The 27,708-nt window shown below is 39.4% G+C and overlaps 1 protein-coding gene across 1 annotated transcript; it reads right to left on the bottom strand.

Moving 5' to 3' along the window:
* Positions 1-863: 863 nt before the first annotated feature.
* scn1laa (sodium channel, voltage-gated, type I-like, alpha) lies at positions 864-27,514 on the bottom strand. The gene is made up of 27 exons (XM_023405567.2): positions 27,383-27,514; positions 22,734-23,050; positions 22,125-22,243; positions 21,415-21,504; positions 21,173-21,301; positions 20,322-20,413; positions 19,234-19,431; positions 19,003-19,066; positions 18,725-18,866; positions 16,366-16,572; positions 15,341-15,610; positions 14,311-14,682; positions 13,498-13,630; positions 13,085-13,323; positions 12,806-12,979; positions 12,353-12,709; positions 11,708-12,187; positions 9,561-9,693; positions 9,292-9,446; positions 8,748-8,921; positions 8,395-8,517; positions 6,313-6,585; positions 6,097-6,153; positions 5,171-5,308; positions 4,908-5,012; positions 4,532-4,802; positions 864-4,414 (listed from the first exon to the last, which is right to left on the bottom strand). The coding sequence occupies exons 2-27, from the start codon at positions 22,995-22,997 to the stop codon at positions 3,231-3,233; spliced, it is 5,943 nt and encodes a 1,980-aa protein (XP_023261335.1). The 5' UTR covers positions 22,998-23,050; positions 27,383-27,514; the 3' UTR covers positions 864-3,230.
* Positions 27,515-27,708: the final 194 nt, after the last annotated feature.

The raw sequence follows: 27,708 nt of genomic DNA on the forward strand, positions 1-27,708 counted from the left end.
AACTTCATTCAACTGTGATTGTGAGTCCTTGCCTGCCTGATATCAATGACATTATTTTATTAAACAAAGATAAAATACAGTATTATTAGTATCAATTATAATAGTGAATAAATATAACAATGAAAATCAACATAAGAAAATAAACATTTGTTAATTCTATAAAGAAATAAACATTAAGGTGTGCTCTTACTTTCTAATAAGACTGCAACCTTCAGACTTTTCAAAATGTATTTGAGGTAACTAAACATAACACTGAATTCAAATATGTGGTTGTTGAAAAAAAAAATGTAGGTAAGAGAAAGTTGAAATTATCTGACTTTATGCAACAGTGTCAACAAGACACGTTTTCATATATGCTTATTATGGAGATGGAAGCAGTTTTGTAAATTTTGAGTATAGATTCACCTATAGCTAAATCATGTGAATCACAGCACAGTCAAAATTTTGAGACGAGGCAAAGCTAGACAGGCAGACTCATGCTTACGTAGAATATGCAAAAATAATCTCTCTTCACTGAAAAAATAAGAAGCATGTGAGATAAGAAAGCAAACTCATTAATCATTCCTTTCGTTTGGTTTGCCAGTTTAAAACTTACGTTACATTTATGCTCCTTGAATTCCTCGTCAACAACAAATCAGCCCTGGTGCCCTTTGACCTAGAGACATAAGACTGGCCCTCCCTGACACTGCTTTGCCAGGTGCTCTTCTCATTGGCCAGTATTATTCAAAACAATGCAGACTAAGTTCAGAACAGAAAAAAACATTAACAATATACAAAAAAAGAAGAACTAGAACTTGTTCTAGGATTTCTTCACATTGTTTTCCTGTGAATGAAAGTGTTTATGCATATCACAATATAGTCTGTATATTATACACATTTAATATTTGAACCAAAAAAAAAAAAAAATCACTTCAAACTTTAGGGAATGCATAAGCATAGGTAAACAAGGCATATACTGTGACTGTGCATAGCAAAAAGACAAATGAAGCAAATAGGGACAAGCTCAGGAACAATGTGGATAGCAAACGATAAACCTCAGGGTCGTTCTAAAAAAACAAAGAAAAAAAAAATCCTATAATCCATCTCTAACTGCGCTCTCACATTCAACTCAAACACTGATTAAAACAGGACCTTAAACACATCTTACATACATACAAATAACATACAAAGGTATTTTATAAAGCATTATAAAATAAATGAATATTTTAGGCATACTTGAGGTACATGTAATCTTTATTCTTTCGGCGTTTCATTGAAATGGGTTATAGCAGTGTCTTGCATGCAGTTTATTTGTACACTACAAGCATTATGCATATGAATGATGGGAGATGTTAAATTCTATGTAATCAAAACATTCTTTCATTATGCATAAAGTATAGTGTAAGTATTGAAAGTTTTACTTACATGCAAAATATACCTACATGAATGGATTTATACTTTTATAACATGGAACAACAGATGTAGTTGTGACACAGTTTCGGGAGGATGTCACAGGAAGAACTGACAAAAGTAACACAACTAACTGCCACTATGAAATGTAAACAGAAGTAGGAAACACATGAGATGTTTGATGCCATGTCCTTGAGACCATCGTTCAAAATATTCGGAGCCATCTTTCATCCAATTTAGATATTTATCATGATAAAGAATGAGAGGCAAACTGTGCAAAAACAGTTCACAAAGCACACAGAAACATAAAAGATCAGCTAACCTTATTTTTCCGGTCACAATTTCCAAATAAAAATATACAGTAAAAGTTAGAATAAAACAGCTCACAGAGGCATAAGCATATAATATCACCAGTAATCAAACATGGGGCTTGTTAAGAAGAATTACCATCCATATAACAGTTTTTATAGACATATAATTTTTCACCTCACAGCTCCTGCTGGATGTAAATCCCTATCTGCCTGAATACAGCAGAACATGGAGAATATGTCTGGTTTCATATCACGGGTAATAAATAATAATGCTCCATAAATTCTTTAATTTCATAATCATTGTAGAGTACACACTGAGATTCATCATCGAAAAACGACTGAGAAAGCAAACAGACAAAATGAAGACAAGGCAGACACATGGAGGAGTCAGAAATGCTAAGTGTTGTCGATGTCCGAAAAATAGACAATATTAAAGATGATCTTCTCCGAGATCAGACTGACAGAGGTTTCTGGTTGAGTGAGGTAACTTATAGCAGGGTCAGTTAAAGTGTACAAACAACAGAGGCTCTTTCTTCAGTTTCCAGCTTTGAAAGACAAACCCCTCAGTGGAGGATTCTCTTGTTAAGCCCAGTTTCATGATAAAAATTTGTACATAATTTGCAATATCATAAATGGTAGCTACATACATAGCACATAGCAGGCTGAGATGAAGTATGTGAATTATTTTGATGATTCAACAAAATGTGAATGTGCAAAGTGTTCCTGCCAAGTGTCACTGCTCTGATACTCAAACTTACTTGACGTACTGAGCTGGATTTGTTTGGACTTTAGGCTATTTGGGTCATTTTTCCGTAGTCTGTAAATAAAAAAACTAGCCATGCCATGACTGTATACTTTGCATCATGACACATGATGGACAGGGAGGAAGCCTGATGAAAATAGTACACTCTAGCATGCATAATCATGGAGAAACATTCATGCAGGTCTACATGTTTATTGTTAACTGCAGCAACTCTGACACTGTCTCTTGGATTTGTCAAGTATCTTAAGTGCTATCACTTAGCATGACCTAGCTTTTAAAGCAATGCTGCTCGTTGTAAAGACTACCCCTGAAGGAACAACCCTTTTTGAAGAGTAAAAAAAAGTGTATAAAAAGTCAATCAACCAAACTACGAATTCTTAAAGTAATAACATTAAAACTTTTTTTTTTTCTGGTTGAAAAATAATTCAGTAAAGTAATACAACAATGAGTGATATAACAATAATTCAAGACACTGGATAGCAGAACTAGCTGCAATAGAAGTTAAACCATTAACTAATGTGTCTTTCAGAACACTTTGAGAAATGTTGCCAATCATCACAAACAGTCAAAAGTCATCCTGGCTCCTGAACACAGCCAAAATAGTCCCACTACAGCTTGACTGAGCAACCTCTCTATTTAGGCACCAACCCTCAGACTCAAGTAAGCATGGCCAGTTTGGCATAGATATCCGTACTAAGGAAGAGAGTCCAGTGGATGTCTTAGTCACTATCGAAGGTTGTAAACATTTTGTCATTGTCAAGACTCATTTATATATCTTGCTCCCTGACATCTTTGCCCACAACCTCCTTTTCACTTTTGTCTTTTTCGTATTTGTTTTTTCCATTTGTTGTCACACTGTTACATGATGGTTGAGAGGCAGTTGAGGGTGCTAGTTCATTTTTATGGGCGCTAGTTTTTTTGAGGTCGTCTGTGACAGCAACCTCTTTGTCAATGAGCGTTTCATCCTTTTGAAAATCATCCCTGGCTGTGGGCTTACTGGCAGCATGTTGCCTTGCATAGTGTCTATATGCTCTCTGGATGACAACGGCTGACGAGTCCTCCTGTTTGCGGCGGAGAGTGGTCGTGATGGGTTCGTAGGACACTTTGGAAGGATTGGAAGCCATGAAGCGCTCCTCCATCTGCCCCCTTAGGATGTCCATCTCCCCATCCTCACCTAGAACACGTTTTGTAAATGCAAACAGGATGTCCAGGCAGTGAATGCGTTCTCCACTCACCATGGGTAGATCCATGGAGATCAGTTCGAGCTTGTTAGGCTTAGCTATGCGTAACGGTGACTCCAGAGCATCTGCAAATTCTGACAGCTTATTGTACTCCATGAACTGTGTTGCATGAGGATCAAACCTTTCCCAGACCTCATAAAACATTTCAAAATCATCCTCACTTAGTGGGTCCGCACTCTCCTCAGTGGCCACACTGAAGTTTTCCAGGATGACTGCAATGTACATATTCACCACAATTAGGAAACAGATGATGATATAGCTCACAAAGAAGGCAATTCCAACAGACGGATTTCCACAGTCTCCTATAACATAACTTCCAGGATGCTCAAGTTTAGCATTACACTCATCTTCTTTTTTGTTGAGAATGGGAGCTAGTAGGCCATCCCACCCTGCCGAGGTGGTGATCTGGAACAAACAGATCATGCTGTTGCCGAATGTCTCGAAATTGAAAAGGTCATCTATGCCTGATTCCTTCTTCACATAAGCAAAGTTTGACATGCCAAAGATGGCATAGATAAACATCACCAAGAAGAGCAGGAGACCAATGTTGAACAAGGCAGGCAGTGACATCATCAAGGCAAACAGGAGTGTGCGGATTCCTTTGGCGCTTTTAATAAGTCGGAGGACGCGGCCAATCCGAGCCAATCGGATGACTCTGAACAAGGTCGGTGAAACAAAATACCTCTCGATCAGGTCTGAGAGAAACATGCCTAAGGAGAGAAAGCAGAACACATTAAAGGATATCGAGTGCATACAAAATGTGCACACTGAGAGAATGAACAAACATGCATATAGATATCTGGCAAGTTAACAGAGGCGAGTCATACCAGCGATCGACAGAATGACTATGATGAAATCGAATATATTCCAGCCATTTGTGAAATAGTATTGGCGAAGCGAGATCATCTTCAACAAACACTCTCCAGTGAACATGCAGATGAATACTACATTGATCACGTAGAGAATTTTGTCCTTTTCTTTTGACTGGTCAGCAGTTTCCACCATCATGGTTACCATATTAAGCCATATTAGAACCATTATTACAATATCGAAAGCTTGTTTTGTGGTGAAGTCAAAGATGTATCCTTGAATCTTGTTCTGAAACAGACACAAGGCAGAGAAACAAAAATTCATTTTAGGTGCTATGAAATTACGATGGATTAGTAATGCAGATTAGAAGAGGTCATGAATAAAGTTACATACTGACGGTCTAGGAATAGGTTTTTGTGGTTTCTTTGACCCCAGCTTTTTCATGGCATTGTAGTATTTCTTCTGTTCTTCAGTCATGAAGATGTCTTGGCCTCCGAAGTAAAGAGGGAATGTGAGGCATGTTAAATCACAGCAAAAGCAATGAGGAGACACTGCAGCAAGAGAACCTGAAAGTAGTGCTTTTCAAATTGCATCTCCATCAGAATACTGAGGTAACAAATACAAAATTTTGTTTCAAAAGTAGATTTGATACTTATCTTTTTCTTTTGCTGATTGAAGTTGTCTATGATGACACCGATAAAGAGATTGAGTGTGAAGAAGGCTCCGAATATGATGAAAACAACAAAATACGCGTACATCTTCAGGTTGATCTCATACTCAGGTTGTTCTTGTGGCTATAATAGTGACAGAGAGAGATAATAGTGTGTTGAAGTTAAGATTTGAGATTTAAGATTTCTGGCAATTACTTATTTACATCAGAGCCAAATAAAGTCATGTTGTTGTAATAAATATATAATAATAATAATAATAATGATACTTATAGCACTAATAAATGCAACTTCAATCTGATTTCATGCGGCACCTATCCTGCTTTGATGAGGAGCTGAAGGTGCAGTGCAATCTGGCACCTGCAACTCTTCATCTAACAGCTCGCTGCGGTTACTACTTCTTGTTCCACTACTCCCTCTCAAAAATTAAAAATGATCCATTTGTTTTGGGGACGGTTCCTCGCGCCATAGCAATAAATTAATACAGTTTTGACACAGGGTTAAAAACAAATGAAACTAAATAAAATAATATATATAAAAAAATGTTAAATGTTGATGTTTTGTGCGTTTCCATTTTGCATGGACAATGCATCGGAAATGCTCTGTTGCTCACGAACACTATTGACAGCGTCGGCAGGTTTAAGTTGCCCTCTGCTGTAGAAGACTGAAAGGCAACACACCTCTGTGTTTTATCTTGTCATATAACAACACACAAAAATCTTTGATTTGTTTTTATAAAGGCATTTTAAATCTACTGCATACTGTATTTTATATACTCAACACAACTACTACTGAAAAAAATGAGTACCATAAATAGTATTAAAGATGTAACTTGTAACATAACTTAAAATATTGTGATATTAGAGGAACAAAGAGACAACAACAGGATGAGCTATATATGAAAATGGGATTACCTTGCTTTGAGAGTCCACAGCAGCATACATGATATCCATCCAGCCCTTGAAAGTAGCCTGTACAGAAATATACAATATCAACAAAAATTATTGCACTGGGCCTTTGATTGTTCCATCTTTGACAATTTTCCACTAACACTAACAAATAACATATCAACAAGTTTGAAATTGCACACATCGTAAAAATTATCTAACACCGCTGATTCAATTACTTACCACTTGCAGCAGCGCCAGGTAACCCACTCCAACATTGTCAAAGTTGATTTTGACATTCTTCCAGCGACTTTCGTTGCCAAGGGCATCACATTCTGTCTTGTTTTTCACCTCTGATGGAAGGAAACGCCTGTCTGTGGTACTGTTGACACAATAGTTGTACTTCCCAGCAAATAAGTTGACTCCCATGATGCTGAAGATGAGCCAGAATATGAGACATACCAACAGCACATTGAAGATGGAAGGAATGGCTCCCAGCAGCGCATTGACAACCACCTGCACACCAACACACAAACAAAACCCATTTGTACGAAAGGCAGAGACCTCAGAGTACACAACTGATACACAACACTCTGGTAATGGTGAGAATAGGAAAACACAAGAGTGAATGTTTCAGTGCCAACAGAGAGATCAGTGAGAGCCCATCACAGATATGACTAAGACCAAAGCTCCAACACAATGACGACTGCAGGGTAAAGATGGGGGAAAAAATTAGGAGAGGAGTCAGGAAATCAATCAAATAAAGAATACTACATATCTAAAAGTGCTTTTATTGGGTAACATCAAAATTTTAGGAAAACATTGAAACAAAACACCTTGTAGAGGCAGGAGGACGCCACAAAATTTGCTTACTGTAAACAGAAACATAAATAAAGCATGAAGAAATCATGTTAAAGAACCCAGCAAACAATATCCAAGACAGTGAAATTGTAATGGAAACGAATGTAGCGTTGCAGACGCACATGAGAAGCTGTTCATGCAAATGAGGGAATTCACCGGCTTCCACGTGAGGAAAGACCATCATCATCATAACAGTGCTGTAGATCTAGACCACCACAATATGAAAGCAACTAATCAATATGTTACATTGATTTCAGCAGCTGTCGACCTTGTTACATAAGTTATGAACTCCTGTTTAGACCATGCTTGCGTTGCACAGAAAAAAAATTGTAATGCTATAAAAAGTAACAGAAATTCTATTTTACATTTGTTACAACAGACATGAGGCTAAACTGAGAGGCTGGACACACAACAACCAAGTTTTTCACAGGCCTAGATACCTATATACATTTTTGAGAGTCGTATTGTGTTTGAGAGCTGAAACTCGAAATAGACAGGCACTTAACTCTCGCTAATTTCCTGTCTTAGCCATATTTATCATACTATACTCGCCTCCTTTTTTCCTATTTCCAGATCCCCCTGCTCACCTGTTCTTCCCTTTCCAATCTCTGGAACGTCCCCGCCCACCTGCGCACCTGTTCATCATTTCCCTCATCTGGTCCCCAGTATTTATACCAGCTGATTGTCTCCTAATGTCTGTGTGTGTGTGTGTGTGTTTTTTTTTCTCTCAATGTGCTGCTGACACAGTGGACACCTGCTCTCTGTGTGTAATTACCTGTTGTCTGTACCTACCTGCCTGCCCGACAATCTGTCTGACTGTAAACCCAGTTCTCATCATTTAATCTATCAAAGTTCCTTCACTGCATCTGCCTGCCTGTGTGTCTGCCTGGCCCCTCCCTGCCGCTGCGCCTACCACCAGTCGTGACAATAAAACTGCAACTTATTGTTTTTAAACTTCTGTTTTTGAACGGATTAAACAACTGAAATATAACATGTTCACTATCAAGTTTTGGACATGCTTGCGGGAGGATTTGTTTAATCTTTAGACAGAACCAGGCTAGTTGTTTTACCCTTATACTTAACTAAGCCATCTGCTGGCCCAATAGCTTTATATTTAATGGACATATATAGTCAGCAGCATCAATCTTCTCATCTTACTCTTGTCAAGAACGCAAATAAGCACATTCCCAAAAATGTCAAACTATTCCTTTATTCCTATTCCATAATTTAAACGTTATTATTTAAATATTAAAGTCAACCTCCGGGGACAAACAACAGCTGGAGAAGGAGGATTAGGAAAAGAGAGGAATGCTTCAGTTACATGCAACAAATCTTTGGGGTATCTGCTGCTCTGCCTCTGCAGAGTGAGACTGCAGAGTTACTGTGCTCTGTACCGGTGGAGTGAGCCGGCGTCAGACAGTGCCCCATGACTCAGAGTGGGTGGAGAAATCCAATGACCCTTACCCTCATGCCCTCGAACCGTGACAATGCTCTCAGGGGCCTCAAAGCTCGCAGGGTTCTCAGAGACTTGATGGCACCGAGGTCAGAGCATCCCATGGCGTTGGCTACCATACTGACCAGTGAGACCTGGATCACATGCACACACACACACACCCACACACACACACACACACACACACACACACACACACACACGTCAAAAGTAGAAAAGACACATTACATTTCTTTATACTTTAAAAAGAGCTTTGTCAGATACTACAACATGGATTCTATTACCTAAAAAAAAACCCTCCTGAGAAGTAAGAATTGTGTGAGAGCAAGTGTGTATCTATATGAGTGAACATCTTTCAACCTACATCAACAATGAGGAAGTCCAGCCAGCACCACGCATTTGTGAAGTACTTGGCAAATCCGTACGCCACCCACTTCAATAACATCTCCAGAATGAAGATGTAAGTGAAGATTTTATCTGCAAACTCCAACACCGTTTTAATGGTCTTCCTCTTCTCAATGTAGATGTCTTCGAATGCCTGGATGTGAATGAAAATGACGAGTAATAAACTGTGAATCTGAATACAAATGTCAGTGATGCCAAAAATGCCCAGAAAGAAGTTGTTGCTGTTAATGTTGTAGAAAGATTTGGGTAGTAACCAGTAAATTCTTGACATCCAGAATCTATTGTTTATAATAGAAAGGTCACTCTTATTCAAAATCTTGACCTTAAATTGCACGGAATGAGACATTTTCCACATTTGCACCAAAACACAGCAGTGAGAAAGGTTTTCCTCGATAACATTAAATGAAGTACAGTAGTCTGAGAATCTACTGCATCATGAGAGATGCCAGATACAATATGTAAACACCTGACAGTAGCCGTGTCACTTCTCGCAGGGGACTCACCAGTGCTCCACTGCTGAGCAGGATCATGAAGATGATGAAGCTCTCAAACCAGTTGTGCTCCACTATTCGGTAACAGGTCTTTCGTAGCGTCCACCACATCTTCCACCAGCCCACGTCCACATTTACCTGACAACACTGGAACTTTTGCACGCAGCCTGAGACAGAGACAAAGAGGAAATAACGATTTAGATGCATAATATGCAGTATCAGATTAACACCGAGGCTGTAATAGCAAGCTCAGTGGTGGCAGCGACTGTAGCAGTATTCACCGTCAGGAAAGCAGGCATCAGGATCCATAGCTTCTTCTAGTTCAAAGTCTGTAGAATCTCCTCCCTCCCCAAGTGCTGCATCTTCCACTGTGCTGCCCTCAGAGGAGCTGTCCTGCCCATCGTCATCGACAATCTGCGGAGGAAGCCGAGCAAAACTATTCTCAGATGAGCAAATATAACAGAGCCGTGGCAAATGTAAGGGGCTGACATGCTAAGAACCCGTCTGTCCACACACTTCATGCGCTCCATATCCCTCCACAATGAAGTTATTTATACAATAATAGTCAAAACATGCCAAGACACTTGCACAAGACTTGTGAAATTGGTATGTTTTGACAGATGCCTGCTGCCTGTCTTGTTGTTTAAGGCTGTCGGTAAGAAGGACTTCACAGGAATCATTGACATGCATCCAGTTTGACACTGAATCAAATGTATGATGACTAAAATGAAGAACATGCATCAATCGGTATTTGCTGTTAAGAGATGTAACAAATCTTATGATTAAATATCGACAGGAAAATACGTGCATGTTTTCTTTCTGCAGAACAAACATTAGGACACCCTCATTAGCTTGACGGCAGAAGAGCAGCCAAGTGCTCATAAACACAGAAGGCAATAAGGAGTCTACATTAGACTCATCAACTCCAATTCATTGCGGGGAACATGCTATTACCCCGAAGGCAAAGGTGACACTGAATCACTATCATTTTACATTTTCTAAATCATACAGTTGCTGTTATTTATTTAGATACAACATACTGGTCTGTCTTTTTAACTGATTAATGTTTTTTAGCCAGTTAGAGACTCACAACATAGACACAGTACTTCCTCTTAGCCTGTTGTTGTATGGCTTTCTACAGGGTGTGTCTCCTAATAGCTGGTAGATGAGAACAGCTTGAATGCCTTCCTGGAGAATGCAGGAGCACTGGGCTGTCCTGGGACCAGCTAATGCAGTGCAGGGAATGATGTAAGCATGTTACTGCGATATACTGTGAGCACTTAAGTCAATGTGTTTGTGTTGCCACTCCATCCACCCTTTCTCTGTCAGAGGTGCTTTATGGTAAATTTGAGCAAAATTAAACTGTGGAAATATAATATTTTGTTAAATGTCATTTTGAATTGATGAAAATCATCACAGATGACCAATGTGTTGACATCATCCCATTATGAGTGTTATTTTTAAATCATATTTATCCTTGTTGGGAAATGCATCATTGTAGCTAAATAGATTTGATGTCACGCAGCAAAACCCCTTAAAAGCTTGTTCTAGGTTTAAACTAAAATTTAACTAAATTAAGAAAGACTTTAATGTGATTCCGTATTAGAAAATTTTGCAAAGAAAAGAATTTTCATCGATGTTTAGGTCAATAAAAATATTCCAGCATCAAAAAAACAAAAACAAATTTGGCATCAGAGGGTGAATGACATGAGGCTAAAAGCAGATGAGCGACCTGCTTAAGAGGTTACTGAATGGTTAATATGGTAAATGAGGCAGGCAATCTTTGACGTGAGTGTAACATACTGTTTGGTAAAATGTTCTTACAAGTCTCCTAAAACTTTGAGAGCATCTGTAAAACAGCAGCAAGCAAGCAGTCACATAACATTGCTTACAGATCTTCAATAAAACACTGCATGTAGGCAAATTATTTAAAGCAGAGACAAAAAAAATAGATAAAATAAATAAACAAGTAAATTACTAACAATAACATAACAACAATTATACATAGACAGTCAGTGTATTTCTTTTCTTCTTCTTTTACACTGTGAGCTTTTCTCCAATACAAAGCAAACATCATTCAGCTCCCCAGCACTCAGACTTAAACGGCACATAATGTAATCTGCACAATAGTATTTTCCTGTCTATATGGCCTCTCCTCATTAAAGCGTCATAGTATATGGGATCTTTAAGGAAAATGTCACTGCAGACTCATACCTTGTTGCAAAGTGCTTAAAAGCGAATACTGTGATGCCACATCCAACTTCCCTCAACAACAAACATGTTCGCCAAGAAACACAACCAACATCACACATCGTAAAACATTATTCTGCTTGTGATACGGCTGATGAGACTTGGTTTCAAAGGAACATTATCTCTAACAGTAAAGGCAACTTGACCAGTCAGACCAGATCCACAAGAGCATCCTTACCACATGGCATCCTGGTAGATCAGATGAGGCGCTGCTGAAGTCCTCCGTGTTGAGGTTTTCAAAGTCAGACTCTCCCACAGCAATAGGAACAGTGACCGTCACACTAGGATTGTTGATGAAAGACATAATAGAGTCATCACTCTTGCTGCTGACTATGTACTTGTCTCCATTTTTGTCCACTCCGATCACATCCCCATTGCCATTCTTAGGAAAGTCTTTGATGGTATGGTTGGGGACACCATTGGGTCCTAAAGGTTTGTGGAGCTCATCCAGAGATTTTTCATCACCCTTCCCTTTCTTCTTATCCCTGAGACAGACGCTGTTACAGCTGCTTCGAAGCAGGGACTTGGCGAAGGCGATGCCTTTGTGAATCCGTCCAATGGCGATCTGCAAATTGTTCGTATCGCTGTCGTCCTCTGTCGCTGCCAGGTTGTCGGCACTGAATGAGCTCAGCAGCAGGGCCAGGAACAGGTTCAGCACCTAGCGGATAATGACATTACTTAGTGTTAAGATTGCGTTATCTTTTGGCTACTGTACTTCATGATAAGAACAAAACAGGTAGCTACAGAACTGCACCGTGGATGGTTATTCTTAACATCAATCAGCTAAATCTAAAAGAGTGTGATGAGTTGGATGATAATGTACCACAAGGTTTCCAATAACCATGACCATCATGTAGAGAATGATGCACTTGGCTGTCCCAGCCACCTCCATACAGTCCCACATGGTCTCTATCCACTCTCCACAAAGCACTCGGAACACAATGAGGAATGAATGGAAGAAGTCACTCATGTGCCATCGGGGCAGAGTGCAGTCGGCAGAGATTTTACACACACAGTCCTTGTAGCTTTTTCCAAACAGTTGCATGCCCACCACAGCAAAGATGAAGACGATAATAGCCAGTACCAGGGTCAGGTTGCCCAAAGCCCCCACTGAATTACCAATTATTTTGATCAGTGTGTTAAGAGTGGGCCATGATTTAGCCAACTTGAATACTCTCAGCTGTAAAAAGAAAAGAAAAGCCAGTCATTTCACATGTTTCTACACTCAACGTGCCCCTGAACATTTTGGCAATGACACATTTACATATAGACTCACCAATCTGAACGATCTCAGAACAGACATGCCAACCACGTTTTCCAAACAAAGCTCGATCAAGCTTAAACTAACGATGATTCCATCAAAAATATTCCACCCTTCCTGAAAGTAATAGTATGGGTCCAATGCAATGATCTTGAGGACCATTTCAGCAGTGAAGATGCCAGTGAATACCTTTATATATTAAAAAAAACAAAAAAACAGAAATACAGACCATTAATAAACATGATACCTTCTTTGGAAATTTTTTCAGTACGCTACATTCTACAGTCCATTCACCTGATTGCCCACAGCCAGCATCCTGTTAAAAAAAGTGGTCATTGGATAATGCTCCATGGCCATAAACAATGTGTTGAGCACAATGCAGATGGTGATGGTTAGGTCCACGAATGGGTCCATCACAATTAGTTTGACCACCTTCTTGATCTTTATCCACGCTGGACAACATTCCCAGATGAGGAAGGTGCGGGCAAGATCGTACCAGCAAGGAGGACACTTCTGCCTCGACTCTTCAAGCTCTGATACACAGGTTGATGACAAAACAAAAATAAATATTGTTGTTTTTATTCAAGTAACATTTCTCTTTTCAACATCATTATTAAAGATAGTATCCTATCTTGATTAAAGATATCTCAAATCATCATCACCTTTAATCAAGATAGGATACCCATGCCATGATGCAGAATACCTACCCTCCATTGTGCTGGTAATCACACTAACTATACTATGGGCTCTCTGTCTGGCCTCTGGGCCATCAAGGAAGTCCATAAACTCCTGGTTTGTACCTCCGCCAGCCTGTCTGTACTCTGTGTCAGTGGTGTCAGCCTGGAGATAGAGATGGTTGTTATGGATACAATTCAGAAAATAACACAACACATTACACATTGGATGTACACTAGCTACAAACGTGACAAACAGTGTAAAGCTGCAAAAATAAAATTGAATTGTAGATTAGAAAGCTGCATATTTCTATAGCAGGTTCACTCACAATAATGTGATAACTTCGCACAATAACGGCACCCTGGTCAGATGGTCAGCAGTTATTCTTACCAGTCATGGTTGATTGGGATAATAAAGTATAATGTTTTTGTTGTTTTTTTAAAAAAATGTAATGGCTAAATTCACATTACAATGATCAAATTATTGATGTTGGAGCTTCTCTGGATGCACCACTACAAAGAGTGTTCAAAACAGCCCCTGCTTGCAATTAGATCAGCACACAACAATAATGTAACTTTGACAAAACAAATAAACAAGTAAACACATCAAACTGTTGACTGCATACCCTACTGGAATGAATAGAGACCCATGTCTGCCTGGCACAAAGATATTGATTTTAACCCCTCCTCCATGGTTTGGAAAATGATCAGTAATAATGTCAAGTATCACTTATGTGATTTGTAGTTAACAGACTGAAATATACACAGTGTGAGTCAGGCAGGAAAAAGACAAAGAGAAAAGAACCAAGGCTATAGGAGCGTCTGGACTGGACAACCCTTTCTTACATTGTCTCCGGTGGAGGCCATATCTACTGTCACTTTAGGCAGAAGGAGCCCCACAGGTGACGACGGGATAGAATTCCCACCCACCAGAGACACAACCCCATTGCAGTCTACAGAGCTGTGCATGATCCCATTGGGTGGAAGCAGGAGATGTGGCAAGAAGCTGCACTGGCTCATACTGCTGCTGCGTCGATCAAACCTCCGGGGAAGAAATAAAGAACCCCTCCGACTCAGGTTGTCTTCAAAAATACTGTTCTCATCATCAGCAAAGTCAGTCTCTGACCCCGTGTCCTGTGCTTGGCTTCGGAAACTGAAAACGCTGCTCCTGCTGTTCCGTCTGGATGAGAACAGGGGTCCACGAAAACTCAGAAAGGACTGGGAAAGAAAGATATTCTTCAGTGGATACATGATACATGCTGACCGTGGAGAAGAAAGAACGGCGATGACAATGACTGACTCTGCAAATATATACATATATATATATATATATATATATATATATTACAAAAAAACGATTTCTGCGGTGAGGTGAAGAAAAGAACTACAAGATGATGATGATGGTGGTCATAATGATGTCGGTGAGCATTGTGAGGAAACTGCAAAATTAAAAATACATACTGGTGATGACTGAGAATGGTAAAGATGATGATCATGATGATGATGATCATCATAATGATGATAAGCGTTGCAGGAATGAAAATTGTGAAATTAAAAATGCATCCTGATGGTGATTGATAATGACAAGAATATAAGAAGTTGATGAGGACAAAGAAGAGGAGGAAGATGATGATTACGATGATGATGATGATGATGGCAATGACAATACCGATTATGATGATGAAAAGAAAAAATTTGTCACTGTGATAGCAGTCAAAAGAAACATTGCATTAAGCTTACTTGCATGACATGAAAGCAATCCCACAATTTGTTAGCAACTCAAGAAGGATGAGGAAAATTAGCCAAACACATGGTGAATAATGGAACACAGTACAGAACTGAATTCTGATTTCACACACAAATCATCCTAACGAACCTGATGTGCAGTCGAGCATTTCATGTCATAGTTGAGCAGGTTTGCTTCCACGTTGAAGCGACAGCGAGCTTTCTTTATACTGTCCTGCGAGTCGGATTTAGGAAACTTCTCACCAGCCCCTTTGCCTTCCTCTTCCTTTTTTTTTTTTCGCCTGTTGCGTCTCTCTTTGGCACTTTTGGAGCTGAGCTTGGAGGCGTCAGATGAGCTCTCAGCGCCGCCGGCTTTGTCACTGACCTCCCCACCTTCAGTAGCAGCCGCAGTTGCTACTGCCTGAAAGAGGAAAGAGAGGCCGATGGGGGTAAATGTTTCGTTTTTTTCTGACCCTGTGTTGGAGATGTGTTCAACGCGTAGCTGTGTGCACGGAGAAGTTCAATTAAAGGTTAAGAGCACTTTGCCATTATGAGAACCAAATATATTCAAGATAATAAACACAACATGGGACACACTGAAGTTCACATTTTTATACCAATACCTTGTGTGTGATGGGTCTTTTGTAAAAACCCATTAGGAAAAATTGGGATCATACAGGATTCTGATATCAGTCTGATCTCTGAACAGGTGTTTGTCTGACTGATGTAGTAGCAAGCCAGAAAATTTAAAATGAGCAGCAAAGGCTTTCGTAGCCAGGAAGAAAGGTATATGGATTTTTTTCTTTTGGCAATAAAATAGCTTAGGGGGTGGTAGCTCCCATAAGTCTGTAAGTTATGCTGATTTACAACTATGTACTGCAATGGAAGTAAGGTAGCAGAATTTTAAGAAATATGATTATACTGCAAAAGAGAAAATGTCAACCACAGAGGACACTGTTGAAAGCCTATAAAAGGACACATACTATTTATCTTGCAGGTAGCTGAAAGGCAACTACATTTGTTAGGAAAAACACTGACTGAAGTTGTCTTTTCTTAGTCTGTAAAATGTGCTGAAAAGAGCATAAGCCATCTAATATCTGGTGCTGTAGAACAAGATTGGTAATGAGATTTTGTGGTGTGAAACAATGACACATATGGAGATGGAGTGCCGTGTACCTGAGCGTCCTCTTGCTGCCGTTTCAGCTGCTCCAGCATGATCCGAAACTCCTCATCCTTCTCTTTCGCCTCCTTAATGGTGGCCTGGCTCTGCTCCTCATAGGCCATAGCTACTACAGCCAAGATCAGGTTGACCAGGTAGAAGGAACCAAGGAATATCACTAGTACAAAAAACACCATGTAGGGCTTCCCAGCTGCCCGCAACGTCTGAAAGGCACAGAAACAATGTTCTGGTCTGAGAACTGATGCAGATTATTTGTAATCAGCAATGCTAAGTTGTTTCAATAGATACTTATTTGATAGACTTAATATAGTAATATAGTAATATTTTTTCTTTTATCTGACCATTTTTTCCTGTCTTATTTCCGCATTGCTTTTATTTTCTTTTTTTTTAGTGTTGTCTTCTACAAACCGAGTATATGATTGTTATTATGATGTACATCATGATTGTGGCTGTGGCTCAGGTCACATGATTGCCTCTGTCCCTCCACTTGTTTGTCTGTGGGCAGTGTATTTAAAAAAAAAAAAAGGAAACAGGTTGAATGGCCAGATTCACATTCACACTAGCTCACTCGCATTATCAAGATAAAACAAACCTACATGGTAAATGGACTAGCGCTTTTGTAGCCTTGCTGACCACTCAAAGCGCTTTGCATTACTTGCCACACTCACCCATTCACTCACACATTCATACACAGATGGAACAGCCATCAGGGACAAGGTTGGGTTCAGTATCTTGCCCAAGGATACCTCGACACACAGACTGAAGGAGCCAGGGATCGAACCACCGACCTTCTAATTAGTGCACGACCCACTCTACCTCCTGAGCCACAGCCGCTCGAAACATGAAACTAATCAATATAAGATTAAAAACACTTTGTGATTTGTTGTTGTGCCACCCATGGGGCCAATGTGTCTAATGAGTTTGCTGTGTAGATTCATACTCCATGCCACTGTCACCCTTATGTCAAACTACTGTCTCATTTACCCAGTACAATACTAACTGTAAATGTATAGCGAGATAACTGAATCAGGATGTAAGCATTAATGCTCAGTCAACTGTTATCATGTCGTTGCTGTGCTTATTATACACCTACTGTTGTTTTCTTGGGAATTGCAAAGCTGTGTTTACTTTTACTTTTTTCAATGACTTCAAATTAAACAAAAACAAAAACAAAAAAGATAAAAAAAAAAAAAAAAAAAACTATCACTGTTCCACATTATGACCAACAGATACTGGCACAAAAGAGAGCTTTCCGATAGTCCCAAACTGGTAATGCTACCCAATTACACAGAGTGCTGAAAAGATTTGCTCATGGGAGCTTTGTTTGCTTTACTTGCTGATGTTATAAAGTTAAGCAGTGGCCTATTCATTGGACATCTATTTGCCTTTTTAGGGCCATTCACATTGTGTTTGCCTGAGTCGTAATGGGACTCATCTTTGTTCCTTTTGGCCAAGATGCACCTGCACTTCATTCAGAGGTCTGTTTGAACAGGATGTTCAAAATATTCCCTTTAATACCAATATTGTAATGTGAGAATGCTTTGCCTTTGAAAGAGCCCCTCCTTAACACAACCAGCACTGCCTGATAATGTATTCTGGAAAAGCAGACAGTACAAATACAGCACCCTGAAGCATGCGTGAGGTCAAACACTTCATGAGGCTGCCACCAAACACGCTCTTGAAGGATCACAGAGCAACCAAAATGAAAAATAAAAAAATAGACTAAATGAATTCATTAAGCAATTTAACACAGCAGTTAAAATACCAGGGCTTGATTTTTCCATGAGCATTTCAGTGTAAGCCTTGTTACACAGGTTCCTCACTGTCACTCCTTTAAACTGACTTAAATTGACTGACAAAATGCATCACTCCTGCTCACTATGTACTCAGTCCATTAACAGCTCTGTATGGCTACCATTAAACAGGGGGTGTGTATCTCTCCACTAAATTTAAAATGGCTGTATTAATGTCATTAAAAACAAAAACTTTATCTGTTGTTATTGAGGTTGCATTGAGGTTGCATTCAAAACTTCCCCAGATTACACACTTGGGTAATAAACACTTCTCATTCTCTCTTTCTACATGCTGCCACATTATATGTAGATAACAAAATTTTCATTTTTATGTATTTGACACCTTCCTCAATCTTTTTAATATCCAGCAACAACCTTTTGAAAACAGAGTATCTGATTTCATCCTTCCTGGTGCGGCCAATTCTAGCAAGAAACCTGATAAACTGAATCTGACAAAAAAACAAACTTTCTTTTTGCTAATTGCTAATAGCAATTGATATTCTTGCATCATCAAAAAAGTGTATAAAATTGTTAATACGAGTTTTTATAGCTAATTGCCTACCTGCTGGTAAAGGTTCTCCCAGTAATCCTGTGTCATCAGTCGAAACAGAGAAAGGAAGGCCCAACCAAATGAGTCAAAGCTGGTGTAATCATAGTCTGGATTCCTTCCCACTCTCATGCATGTGTACCCCTCCGGACACTGCCTGCAACAAACAGAGAGTCTGTGAACATCTGACAGAATCATACCTCCACCTTCTCACACTGTACAGGTGCATCATACAAGCATTATATTCACTCTATATTGTATCCAGTCCTCTAACAGTCAAGGACTAAACTTACCCAGCCTCACTGCCATTTCCACAAAGCAATGGATCTCGTTTTCCTGGAATAAAATAATAATTACCTGGTGGGAAGAGAAGGAAAATCAGAGTTTTGTTATCTGGTGGTTTGTTATCTGTGCCTCAGCATAGTTAAGGATATAACCATTCCTAATCACATAACTTTTTTCCAAGCAGGATCAACTTGTGACCAACTCAAACCAGAACAGAGGAAAATTAATCAAATACTCACTCTTATTGAGCGAGTACTCAGTCCAGTTTTCCTGTAATGTTTGGTTTGTTGGCCACAGTAGACACTTTTGCTTTAAATGGCCCATAAACAACTGTAACCCTATGAGGGCAAAGACGCTTAAGCAGAAGACGGTGAGGATCATCACATCGGAGAGCTTCTTCACTGACTGGAACAACGCACCAACAATGGTCTTCAGGCCTGCCAAATAAAGCACCACTTATTATCCTACATAGCCATTTAGAAGACATTGCTAACACACAGTAGCCTGCGCATGCGCATTCATTTTTTCATTTTTTTCCCCAACTATCATCTACAGAACAGGCCATGATGAGGAGTCATAATTATGGTATGTTTTAACAGCAAACACTACAAATACTTGGAAAAAGTTACTTTCGCCACCACCTTCTGATAACATATTGTTCTCAATTTTTGACAACATGGAGGCTGTTTATCAAAGCTCAATGTAGCCATCAGACAGAGGAAAGTAACACAGGAAATTAGGATCATGCATGTCTGTGATGATGTACATGCAACAATTAATGGGGGGACACCCTCACCACAGATTACATGACATTATGCCTTCATTAACCACAGGCGAAGATGAGCAAATGGCATTCAAGAATAGTCCACTCAGAGACATCAGTGCAAAAAGACTAAGAGCAGGTTGTTCAAAAGACATAAGAAAATGGCACAGATCTCACAGAGTAACTATGCAAACTACTACTTCCCTGAAGAAGTAGGAGGGATTTTACTGGTTAAGATTCCTGATTTCCTGATTTTCCTGAGTCAAAGAAAATGATCCACTGAAGACCAGAAGACACTCCCATTTCAACTACCTCTCACCTGGGATGCCCAAGATTGTTTTTAGGATTATGGATCCTCAGATTGCTCAAACAACTCTGTGACATATCTGTGATTAGGAGATGGACAGGTGTGTGTGTGTGTGTGTGTGTGTGTGTGTGGGGGTGGGGGGTCGCAGAGCATACATGTCATGACAGTTGCTAGAGGAGAGGTAACTGAAGGAAGAGGGGAGGTTGAGGTGCAGCGTGCAAGAGGCAAACTTCCATGCACTTGCTCTTACTGCTTACCTGGGATAACTGAAATAGCTTTGAAAGCTCTCAGCACTCTGAATGTGCGAAGAGCTGAAAGATTGCCTAGGTTTACAAACTCTGTTACATACCTGCAGGGAAACTTAAAATTACAATAGCATATTGACTCAGAAAACAATACATGTTTCATTTTAGTGCATACACAATCAGGTGAAGCAACTGGGTGAACTGAGGCATGCACATTGGTGAAGGTAAAATGATAATGAGGCCACTGTGGTGAGAATTAAGATATGCACCTGGCCCCATGTGATACAAGCTTAAAGGAAAAGATTGGTGATATTCTATATTAATAATTAAAATGAAAACCAACAATAAATTGCCTGATATAGCTTATTCCTTTGTGCCGTAGACCTCCATTGTTGTCTACATCTGTGGAGTGATTTGTTCCTTTATTACCAAGAATAAACACACTGTAGTTTATTTTGAGTCAATCCCACATTGAGTACACCTCCCTGTTGCTGTAGACACTCATGATAACTCCAAATCCAAAACTATGAATTTAAGAGCCGTTTTTTTTTAAAGATTTACATCTCCAGTAGAAACCAAACAGCTTTTGGCTGAATGCCACTGACAGTGCAGGGAAACATGAAGATATTGAAAGATGTTTTATAGCATTATTAGTTTGGAATTTGTTGGCTGTTAGAAATATACAGACTAACACCAGCCTTATCCTTTAAGACAAAAAAATTTAAATAATGATGTTACTTTTGCTTCGACAAGTGAAACCAGTAACTTGTTGGTTGCCAGCTTGTGCACCTTGAACACAAGGTTTACATAGAGTACTTTGAAGAAAAGATGTAAAAACTGTTAATAGACTTAAAAGTACTTACGCCATAACAATGACACAGAAATCCAGCCAGTTCCAGGGATCTCTTAGAAATGTGAACTTTCCTATACAGAACCCTCGAGCTAAAATTTTAACAAGGGATTCAAAGGTATATATTGCAGTGAATGTATACCTGTTGGAAAACAAATGTAACTGTTACTCTACATGGCATCTACACTATCTGTGTGATATATTTGTGATGCAGTACGTACATGTGATTCAATGTGCAATTCATGGAGAACTTACTCTACATTCTTTGTCCAATCAGGCGGTCTGGTCAGTGTCATAAATACACAGTTGGTGAGGATGGTGCACATGATCACCACACTGAACAATTTGCAAGCAGTTGTCAAGGAAGTCATTTAGTTTACGGTGGAGTTAGCTCCTTTTTGTATCATTTATCATTTCTCAAACAAAGTAACAATGGAAACAATGCAATCTTGGCTTATGTTGACAAACAGTGATCAAGAATGGGATAAAAACCACAGATTTAGTGTGGGCTCAACATAAACATCATTAAGGGAGTTATTTTTAAAGTTTGCCATTGCTTAATAGACAATGTTAGCATTAACAACTGTTTAATTACCAGTCTAGAAGAAAGGTTGGAGTTCAACATCAAACTTCATTCCTTTACTCCCCAACAGCTGTCTCCAGTGGTGGACAATGCCAATGTTGACGCTTGTTTTGCTTCTATTTCTATGGCTTCTTTTCCTCTTCTCAACACTTTCCGATACCAAGTCACTGCAGTGTCCGAGCTGCCCTTAAGAAGTAGTGCTGCTCAGAGGGTGTATATTGACTTCTTGTATTGTAAACACAACAATGGATAGATGGATGAAGCTCTTGGTGAGACTGGTAAGTAAACAGCTGTTAGTTCTTGCGTTGGCTATGTAGCAATAGCAAAACTTACAAATAGGTCCTTTAATGCTTATCAGATTAAGATCTTATTGAAAGGATATGAGTGTACCAAAATCCAAATTGATATTCTTCTAAGAATGTTGAAGGGGCTCAGGAGGTACAAGGCAGGAGCGGCATTGAAGCGGAAGATGACCTTTCCTTTGTTTAATACTATGAAAGTCTGAGAGGAAAAAGAGATATATGTATAAAACACTCTGATTTATATAAGAATGACTTCTTGTTGTTTTCAGCACACATTTCAGTGTACAAGTCACTAATAACATTTTGTATATTGCTGATCAGCCTCATATAATTCCTTTTAACTGAGCTTGTCTTCCTGTCATCTAAGATTGAAACCTCTGCCAGATGGCAACACTGCAATGATAACAGCTGTATGCAGTGCAAGATGAGAGAATCTTTCCTACAACCTCTTAGTATTAAACTACAAATAATGCCTAAGTATGAACCCAGTTAAGATAAAATCAAATCAAATAATTCTCTGAAACAGTAGTTCAATAGTCTTGTCTTGTGATGACAACCGAGCAAACTCTATTAGTGGATTAAAGATTTTTTTTTGTCAAAATCAAATCATGATGAGACAAAAAGAAGATTTGAATGCTAATTCATCTGTGTTCAAGGTTTCCAGCCAAGCTTCAGACTTGAATACGTACTTTCTGATTACAGTAGTAGGGGTCGAGATCTTCCAGCGGTGTCGACACCATGCCTTTAGGAATGTCCCCATACAGGAGAGGGAGTGAATTGCCTGCCTCCAGGTCACTGCTGGGCTTGAGCTTATTCTCATCATTGCGTTTTTTCTTCTCGCCCTTGGGTTTCTTGGCGTTCTCCTCAGCAATCCGTCCCTCAATGGCTTTGAGGGACTCACGACTAAAGCGGTGGAAGCTGTCTGGACCTGGTGGTACAAGCAGCTGTGCCATCTTTTCATCCTGCACCTTCAGACTGAACTGCTAGCCTCCAACATGAGAAAGGCCTGAGGGATCAGTACAGACAAGAAGCTCTTTTTAGAGGTTAACAGCTGTTCGTTCCGACATGACATATTATTTAATTGAAAAATGGTTGACCTCTGACTAATCCTCATAAGTTTTTGCGACAAATTCCCACAACAAACTAAGTGAACTGCTTCAAATGGTGGAGAGGGAGGTGGGTGCGGCTCAGCTCTTTGGTCAGAGATCGTCATCTCAGGAAGTGGCAGGCTATAATGAGCCTAGAGATGGCTGTCATACACATAAATTCCTGCCAGCTGTGGTAAAATTAGATCTAATTATCTGCTCTTCTGTAGGTAAAATTAAGATTTGACATGACAATGATCAATTCCAGGTAAGATTCTCGCTCCTCTCCTCCCTCCCTCAAAATGAAAAGAGCCCCTCTTCTCCCTCAGAGACTGAGACAGAGCGGTGGGAGGAAAAGATCCATCCTACTAATAGGCCTGACTGGTATGATGTGTTAGCCAGACCTTTGCAGTATTAAATATGAATGCACTACAGACTGCACGGCATCTCTCTGGGTGCCCTGCCACTGAGAGCTTTTGCCTGATCTGAATGTAATAGTGTAATAGAATACTTCCACATGTTGTGCTGTGATGCAAGAAATCAATCACAAACACACTGATCAATCAACTGCCCTCAGCACTGAGTTGTACATGCTTGTGATGTAATTGTAACATAAACGGATGTCTAACTGCTGGGGGACAAGGCTCTGAGTCTGAATATATGTCCATCTACATTGTTTTCATATCTGCTAGAATATTTGGTTTACACTGAAACAAAGCAAAACATTGTGAAAACAACAGAGACAGTTGAGTTGAATAGAGACACAAAAGGGAAACACTACAGGTAGTTGCTGATTTTCAGTTGACTGTGGTATCGTTCAAAATACTATCAAGTTTATGAAGACACCTCTCCAGTCAATTGCCTCTGTGTGTATCATTGGTGCCAACATCGCTGGACAGAGAGGGGACCTGCTGAGTTAGTCAAATGCAGTGCATGAGCCTTTGCAAGTACAAAGCGTTGGTTACAAATATTTGCACCTACTGTATTAGTCATCTTTCCTAAACATCACATCGTCACAATAGCGTGTCCAATTGTATGAGTATGTGTAAGGACTTAAGGCGAGCAAGACTTAATGAAAACTCCTTGAATTCAACTTGTTTAAAAAAAGCCCAAACTATTTGTTGCCGTCAGTGTCATTATGGACATTTGTTTGAGACCAGGGAGCCTGCCCTGTCTTTAATACACACTTCAGATTCAATGTATCTGTGTCTGTGAGAGAATATTCCAACACAGCTCCAACACAAACACACGACTACAGCAATGAAAAATGCGATAACATCATATTTCACACAATAAAAGTCAACCATTTAGGACCAGAGTTCCACATGATCACATAAGCCACATTTCCCACAAAATACTGGTTAATGTTTTCTAATGAACTTACCGTATTTTATGGCTGAGTTTCAATTACAGGATACATTTTGCTGTCTTTGAATGGGATTTAGACAGTGATGGAGTATGTTTCAAATATGCTAACTTCATGGGTGATGTTGTTCATGGTGCATCTACTCTGCTGTGCTGTGGCCTTTATGAGTGAAACACATGAACAGATGTGATAAGTGTATACACTGTCATAGTTTAAAGTAAAAATGTCACCCTCTGTTCCGATGCACCATATATTGTTTGTATAATGTATGGTGCAGTAGGTACTGAAGCCCATATGTTTCTCCTGCAATGATAAAGTGCCTCAGATGTGTGATGATTTTAAATGAAGGGTAAAAAACAACAGTCATGCCATATTACTGTAGCCTATAACTATTTATAGGACAACAATATAGTCTTGGTTGAAAGGAAGCAACAGTAAGACATACTTCTTAACTCTCTGATAACTTTCTGAAAACAAAATCAAACAAACCTCGATCTGATGTTCAGCCAACAAGGTCAACCTGCAATGACTAACCTCTAAAGAGGTATGCATCATTCTGTCAATCCATTCCCAACTCACACACAACTTGAGATATGAACGGCCACTTTGAAGCTTCAGATAGGACCACTTCAATTTATCTGCAACCTGTCGGTATCATGACCTTGTGGTGACTAACCTAAAATGGATACATTCGTTTCCACCAACTCTCACTGGAACAGAATGTCAACACATTGGTTTGGTATTTGCTGTTCACAATACATTTAACTGTGTCCTGCCGATGAGCTTTAAGTGATGACTGACGATGACCTCAGGCCACCCAAGTCACCTGCAACTATATGAAACACTCACACAGCGTCAACGGAAAGCTCAGCGTGAATATTTCATTACTCATTTCAAAACTTTACAACTCCATTTAAGTGACCTCAAATTGCTTCTTGGTACTTAGATGACGGAAGAAATGTTTGTCTCTGATTGTAGCCCATTGCCTCAGGCTTCAAAATAAAATACACTGAGCTAACGCAAGGTAAAGCTGTTGTTGACAAAGGAGAAATACATTATTGATACATTGATAAAGCCAAATTTAATGTCAGTGGAAGCCACAATTCTACGGACATTAAATTAGAGCTGCAACGATTAGTCAATTAAGTGATCAACAGAAAATCAAGTGGTAACTATTTTGATAAGTGATTAATCATTTTGAGTAATTTTATGAAAAAATGCCAAAATTCTCTGATTCTGGATTTGTGACGGACGTTCTTCACCATCTACTGACTTTTTACAGACGAAGCAACTACCTGATTAATCAAGGACATAATCGGCAGATTATTTGCCTAAATTAAATACACTTGTTAATTTTGGTTTGGACATTACAGTTAAAGAGAAAGTTTTTTGACATTTTGAATACCAGTATAGACTAATGAACGCTACAGTATGTTTCTTGTAAACGGACTTGCCTCTGCTGTCAGACTTATATCCATTCTGACATGAAATTGATTATGGTGAGCTGGTTACAAACTGGCTGTGAAAAGATCCTTTTCCACTGCTGTCCCCCAAATCCCAAGTTCTTGTTCTGTGTCAACAGACCTAATATGAGGATCCATCCTGTCTGCACTACTTAAATCAAGTAGGTGTCCTTCAAAGCTGCAGACATCACATAAGCAAAGCCTCTCTTCACGGCCGGTATGGACGACAGGAAGAATTGCAATGACCACTACCTTCTTCAATAGGCCTATACATAGGGGGCTTGTGAGTATTGTTTAGTGTAAGATAGACTTGAAAATCTGTGAATTTATCCTTTAATTCTACTGATTTACTTAACTTAACTTAATTTAAGTTTTACTTGTTAGAGGTTGTTTTCTCTCAGATATACAGTACAGGTACAGACTACTGTGCAGTATACTATAGCTCAGTTTTTGTTCTGTTATGTCGACTTGCCCAGCAGGCCTACAAAACGATACGAATGATTTAAGTATATGGTTACTGGTTAGTAGGATGACATCCATTAATGAGTAGGATTGGAATAACATGTTCTTTCAAAGTTAAACATACCTGTATACACAGTGATCACACTTCAGTATTTGTGGGCTCCTCTGGGACCAACACACTCACAGCTCTTAAGTGCTCACAACTAATGTCTGCTGCTGCCTCTTACAGACTACAGGATCAGGATTAGATCTTGCTCGTTCAGGGCGTTGGCTAAATAGCTGATGATACAGTCATTTTTTTTTTTTATGTAGAATCTGCCGGGCTATACTGTGTGTGTTTGTGTGTGTGTGTGTGTGTTTGTGTGTGTGTGTGTGTAGTCTGGATAGAAAGCAAACAGGGCAGGATGATCTCTAATTGACAGCAATCTAATAATGATGTTGACAATCATGCAAGCAGGAAGTCGTCTAAGATGGAGTGTGGGCTAATAATTGCTGCCATCCCATTAACTGCCCGTGATTTGCACTCTAGTCACTGCCCATATGAACTGCAAGAGATCAATCACCTTTTTCCATACACATCCTCTAACACAGTTACAATCATAAAACATGACATTTAACAATATGATAAAATGTGATCCATAAAGACTACATCATATTAAGTGTGAAACCTCTCAGTTTTTTAAATATAGCACATTATAAGCCTATATATGTATTTTGATTGATAGATAGACAGACAGACAGACAGACAGATAGATAGATAGATAGATAGATAGATAGATAGATAGATAGATAGATAGATAGAATCTGAATCAAAACTTTTCTCAGCTACAGGCTTTAATACATCATTTACAGAAATAAACCAACTTTTAATTTAATAAATTAATTATTTAATTATCAAATCATATTATTTCGTTTGAGAAAAAGCTCGCAGATACAACTTTAACAGAATTTGCTCCACTCACCATCAGTTTTCCATCCTCGACAGGTGAACAATACAGGGGGGGAAATGTCGTAGCTTAACTTCAGTGCGGATAAAAACGTTGTTTCAAATAAATCTGTTCGTCCGTTAACGACGTTTGACGCTTTGTCCCAGTGCACAACTGGTAATTTCCACGATTCCAACAGGAAAACCCTTAGCGAGAGAGAGAGAGAGAGAGAGAGAGAGAGAGAGAGAGAGAGAGAGAGAGAGAGAGAGAGAGAGAGAGAGAGCGCGTGAGATTCAACCGCCCCTCCGCGCGGCAGAGTCAGAGAAGTGTACTGCTGTGCTTCCGGATGTTCAAGGGGACCA

The sequence above is a fragment of the Seriola lalandi genome, unplaced genomic scaffold (assembly GCF_002814215.2).
Source record: "Seriola lalandi dorsalis isolate HSWRI2012SDOR001 ecotype SW California unplaced genomic scaffold, Sedor1 jcf7180002054279, whole genome shotgun sequence".
Lineage (NCBI taxonomy): Eukaryota > Metazoa > Chordata > Actinopteri > Carangiformes > Carangidae > Seriola > Seriola lalandi.